Genomic DNA, 5,367 nt, shown 5'->3' on the forward strand with positions numbered 1-5,367 from the left:
ATATAAAGACATTGCAATAATAATCAATGCAGCAGAGGATTTTTTTTTTTAGATGAAGACAATGGATGTAGGGACTAAAAAGGGAGGGAGGGCGGGACAGATCCTGTGGCTGTCAGGGGTTGGTTTGGCCCCAGTGCCTGCTAGTGGATTCCTAACTTTCACCCAGCTGCCTATAGCCATTATGGCCTGCAGGGAATCACCAGGGCACAAACCTCCTTCAGCCACACACCCCCCCAGCCACTCCCAACATGCCCCTTGTACCTGGAGCTCTTGCTGAAGATGAGGCGGGAGCCCAGACACTGTAAGGAAAGCCTTGGGTGCCGGGGGGGCTGGGCAGCCGCTTTGCATAGCCAGCGCGAAGGGGCCACGGGGCAGCTGTTGGGCCAGCCTAGAGCCGGTATCTGATCTCAGTGCTTGGCTTCGTCGCTGGGGCAAAGCGCTCCTTGCTGACGTTTTCCATGGAAACTGGAACTACATTCAGCCTGGGCTGGGACTGGGGGGTATTTCTGGAGACTTCCCAGTTCTCTAGCCTTTTAAATCCTGATCATGCTGCTGGAAAGCGCCGTCTTGGCAGGCCTGGAGGTTGAAGCTGTCTCTTTATTTGCTGAACAGGCATGGCATGGGCATAAGCAAGGCCAGCTCCTCTTGATGCCCTGGATGAGCCATCAGCTGCCTCCGCAGATGAGGGCGAAATAGGGCAGCAGCTGCTGCCCATTCAGCTCTTGGCCTCCCTGCTGGGGCTGCCGAGATGGGGATCTGTGGGTGGCAGCTCAGCTGCTTGCTTTGGTGGTAATGCCTAGGACCATCTCCTACCTCCAGGTACAGCCTTCCGAGCAAGTTGAAATCCAAGGGGTTGCACTGGTGTAAAGACATGAGCTGGATGCTGTGCTTTTAGGAACCAGACTCCCTCTCTTCATCCCCACACTCTAAAAACCTCCAGGCAGTTCCCTTTGCACCCGTCTTTCTGGCAAGATGTAGCTATGCATCACACAGTGCAAAATTACTTTATAGCGGCAGCCCAAATTTTGCTCCACCAATGGCCCCTTTGACAACTTCCTAGGAGCCTGAGGCTACCATTTAATTTGCACCTAAATTTACACCCATTTAAATATCCCCAAAATAAATGCACCCACCCGACCCGCTATTTGCATCTTGTGAGGCCAATGAATGGGCACTGCTAGTGGGAGGAGTTTGCCAGCAAAGGAAATTTACAGTTAGCCAGCCTTGTTCCTCCCCAGCCTCCAGGGACTGGATGGCCCTGGGCTGCTTTTTAAGTAGATAAGGGCTTGAACCAAGGATATGGACCCCCCAGTTTGGATCCTAATGCCTCAGTTGGATCAGCTCTATAGTGGGCTGAACTAGAACCTTGAAATTGAAGAGCCCTGAACTCCAGGGAAGTCTTGGTCTGACCAGGGCCTGAGTTCTGTGTCTCAGGCTCTGGGAGCTAGCTGCTTTTGACCCTTGCATACAGGACAGAAGGAGATGAGAGACCAATCAGGGAGGGGTTTTGAGCTTTACGTCAGACCCTTGTTTGCACCGTGTCTCTGTCTGGCAGCACCAGGACGAAGGGGAAGAGGGTCCCAGTGGGGGAAGGGAAAACTTGTAGCTCCTTGACTCCAAACCGCGGCGAGACATGGTCAGCCAGGAACCTGATGTTGAACTGGCGGCTGACGCAGTAGACCAGGTTGTTGACGACGGCACACTGGAAGCAGGCTGGGTAGGGCGTGCGGTGGGTGGCGCACTCGTACCACAGCTTCGCCTTCGCGCTGCAGCGGTAGACGCTGATGCCCATGCTGCGGTTGAGGTCGAAGCGGTAGATGAAACCGCCGACGGTGACCATTTCGGTGGTCCGGTCCTTGCTGCCGCCGGTGAGGCTGACCTTCCAGCTGTCCGACCGGCTGACGTAGCGGAGCAGCATGTAGCGCAGTGTGCCCCCGGTCACGTAAATCTCCCCGTCGCACACCGTCGCGGTGTGGGCTACGGCAAAAGTATCGTTGGGCAGTGGTGCGGTGAAGGTCCACCGGTCCTGGCGGGGGTCGTACCTCTCCACGGTATAGAGGCACTCTCCCCCGATGGCATAGAGGTACCCATCCAGGGCTACCAGCTTGCAGTGGGGCCTGGCTTGGTTCAGCGGGCAGATCTCCTGCCAGATATTGGTCAGGGGGTTGTAGCAGAAGACTCTGTTGGAAGACTTCTGGAGCCGACCTAACCCTTCGCAGCCGGCCACCACAAAGAGGTAATTGAACATGCTGCAGACGGCACAGCCCCTAGAAACCACCTCCACGGGCATGTGGGTCAGCGGATGCCAGACATCGCCTTCGTCGTCATAGTAACAGAGCCGGCTGGTGTGAAAGCTACGCTCCTGTGTGCTGACATCAGCCACCGTTATGTACTTCCTGCCCTTCATCCTCCTCAGGAGGATCAGCTCCCTCTCCAGGGCGTTGAGGCGCCCGTAGATAGATGGGTTCTTCAGGACCTGGAGATAATTGTCACTCATGACCTTATAAGCTGCCTCCTTGAGACTCTCCAGTTTCTGCTTCTTGGCCAGGCACAGGGCATCATAGCAGTTCCCCAAATCCAGGTGGATGTCCATGGCAGACTGAAAGCTTAATGGGACTTTGAAGAAGTTGGCACCAGCAACGAGTTCCACGCTGGGCTTGTTGCTTGCGTCAGCTTGGAGGCTGTGCATTAATTCCACCAGTGGAATGATGGAGCCTGACTTGGGGGGGCTATCAAGGGAAGTGCTCGAGTCAGCTCTCCTGCCAGGTGGTGTCAAAGCCCCGAACCCCTCCATCTGCACCTGAAGTTCGGGATTATCCGCAATTTGGTGGAAACTCTCTTTCCTGCCGAAGCTGCATTCTGGTTCAGCTGTCTGCCGGGCAGGTGAGAAGGAGCGGCCAGGATCAGATGCACCACCCCAGTCTGCAGGCTCCCAGCTCTCTGCAGGATGTTTGAAAGGCGGGAGACTGGGAGAGTTGGGGGGGGCGTTTGCTGTTGGTGAGGCTCTGTCTTCATCTCCAGCTGCCGACTCGCCAGTTGGTTCTGGGTGCTGAGACGTGTGCAGCCAGGTCTCGTTATCCCGGAGCTCTTCATTGGCTTTGTCGGGGTCGTGGAATGAGCGGATGTACGAGCGGGGCCGCTGCTTTGACACAGACTGCGAGGTGGATTGCACGTAGTAGTCATAGACTTTGCCTCGCAGGCTCGTAGCAGAGGATGTGGCCTGCCCCGGCTTTTCTTCCCTGGGCTGCCTCTCTTTAATGTAGTTCTCCTCCACCTGTATCTGTGCGATGGAAGAGAAAGTGTAGGAGGCGTCAGACTTCTCACTTTGGTTGATCGCTAAACCCATGTCCGATGTAGCATGGATGGTCTGAATCCTCTCCTGGCCAGCCTGGGCCTCCTGCTTCCAGGCCAAACTCTCACTCATGTCTCCTGCTTCCTCCTGCTTCTCGGTGTCTGGGCTGGCTCTGTTCGCTGCTGGGAGCTCAGGAGCATTTCCTGGTTGGTGGCTGAAAGGGGTGTGCTTGCTGAGGCAAAGCTCGGAGTGCAGTGAGGCTATGTCCTGGCGAGCCCCCCTGCTCTCATCTAGAGAGAGATTCAGACCGCAGGTGTTCTGCTTACCCCCTGCTGCCGTTCCTGTCACCCCCTGCTCTGCACCGTCTGCGGTAGCCACCAGCTCTGCACGGAGGATCACACCTGGACTCTGTCCCTCTCCCTCTGAAACAGGTTGCTTTTTGTCTGGTGGTGATTCGGAGACCAGCTGATTCTCTTCCTTTCCCTTCTCTTTCTCCTCCTCCTCCTCCCCGTTCCGCAGACTTTGATCTTTCCTGGGCGGTGTGCTTTGTAGGCCTTGTGTTCCCGCCACAACGGTCCCACCCAGGTGCGCACTTTGCTTCACTTCGCTGGTGACTTGCCTGTACCTGAGTCCCTGTGGCATTTCTGCGCCTCCCCTTCCAGCTCCATCCCGGGCAGCATTTTCCCTCTGCCCTGTTGCATTGCCGGCGTCAGCTTTTATGATCCCGCGTCCCTGCAGGCTGGTGGCCGGTCGGGATTTATAGACTCTATATGCCCAAGTCACTAGGAGCAGAGCTGCTGCGGAAAGTGCCAGCTTCCCAGCTAGCTGCATGTCTGACGTCCAGCCCTGGCTGACTCCAGCCTCGGGGGTCATTCTTCCATATCAGGCCAGCAGTCCGGAATGCGAAGAATCTGATTAATGATTGCCACGCAGGGACAAGCCCAAGGCAAAGCAGGCTGCTTTCTCTCCGCTCCCCCCAGGAGTCTGGGGGCAAGGTGACTTTCACCTGCAGCAGGTAGAATGCCACAGGCTTCCAGCTGGCTGCCGGAGCATGCAGTGTCCGCTTTCCATAACAGCTTTGCATATTTGAGCAAGGTGGGCTGGGCTGGGCTCAGGTGAAAATGTGCAAGGCAGACAACAGGCAGCGAGCCACACACGGAGCTGGGTTTATTAGCCGGGTAAACAGAGAAGCTTAGAAATAATACAAGGAAGTTGAAAGGCAAAGGAGGGTGTAAATAGCTTCCTAAGGCAACCTACAGACTTTTCTCTTTGCCTTTTTTTTTTGTGTGTGGAATGTTTAAAAGGGTTGGTTTGTTTTCAGCTTTTCATGAATGTGGAAGCTGGTGAAAGGGGCCAGCCTATTTAAATCCTGGGATGGTGGGAGGAGCCCATGAAAAGAATGATGCAGGAGAGGCCAGGAACTCAGAATTTAACCAGTTACTGGGGACAAAGAATGAAGTGTGTGTGTGTGTGTGTGTGTGTGTGTGTGTGTGCGCGCGTGAGAGAGCAGGGGGTCACAGGTTCAAATCAAGGGGTCCAGATGGGGCGAACCATGGACCGAGCCCATTGCTGAGAGAAGGAGATAATGGATACCACCTACAGGAACCCGGTGTAGAGCCATGCATGGATATGGGGCTGGAAAAAAGCCACACACATCTTGGCCGCTGCCAGGAGGGGGTTGATGAGGTCTCAGGGCTTTATGGGCCTCAGGGTGGGGAGTGAGGAGAGGAACAGATGCAGGATTGACAGTCCCTCTGTTTACCCATACAGAGCAGATTCCCTTGGAGCTTTGACAAGTTTCCCTGCCTCCTGCCCAGCCCGTGAACCTTGCTCCTGGCCTTGGAGGCACGCCATGTAGTGGTGAGAGGAAAGCCCAGCTTCATGGCCCACCTAGTCCTTTTCCTATCTGCGGACAGCCAGGGTGCCAATTGGTGCCGTTTGGGGTGGCGTTCCAATGAGGTGGATGTCTGCCTACTGAAAACGGGACTCAGGGTGGATGTCAGAGCAGGTGGATCCTGTTAGCTCCAACTTAGAAGTATAAAGGGTTGACTCTTTCTTTGAGGCTGGGTATGTCT

General features: G+C 55.4%; 1 protein-coding gene across 1 annotated transcript; it reads right to left on the reverse strand.

Moving 5' to 3' along the window:
• Nucleotides 1-666: 666 nt before the first annotated feature.
• Nucleotides 667-4,165, reverse strand: KLHDC7A (kelch domain containing 7A). The gene has a single exon (XM_067567545.1). It carries the CDS (start codon nt 4,163-4,165, stop codon nt 1,520-1,522), a length of 2,646 nt encoding a protein of 881 aa, XP_067423646.1. The 3' UTR covers nt 667-1,519.
• Nucleotides 4,166-5,367: the final 1,202 nt, after the last annotated feature.

This window comes from Emydura macquarii, unplaced genomic scaffold (assembly GCF_026122565.2).
Source record: "Emydura macquarii macquarii isolate MOO-44397 ecotype Brisbane River unplaced genomic scaffold, CSIRO-AGI_Emac_v2 contig_2768, whole genome shotgun sequence".
Taxonomy (NCBI): Eukaryota; Metazoa; Chordata; order Testudines; family Chelidae; genus Emydura; species Emydura macquarii.

Excerpts from the sequence above, each read along its gene's own strand:
- KLHDC7A (XM_067567545.1), bottom strand. The coding sequence starts at position 4,165 with ATGACCCCCGAGGCTGGAGTCAGCCAGGGCTGGACGTCAGACATGCAG.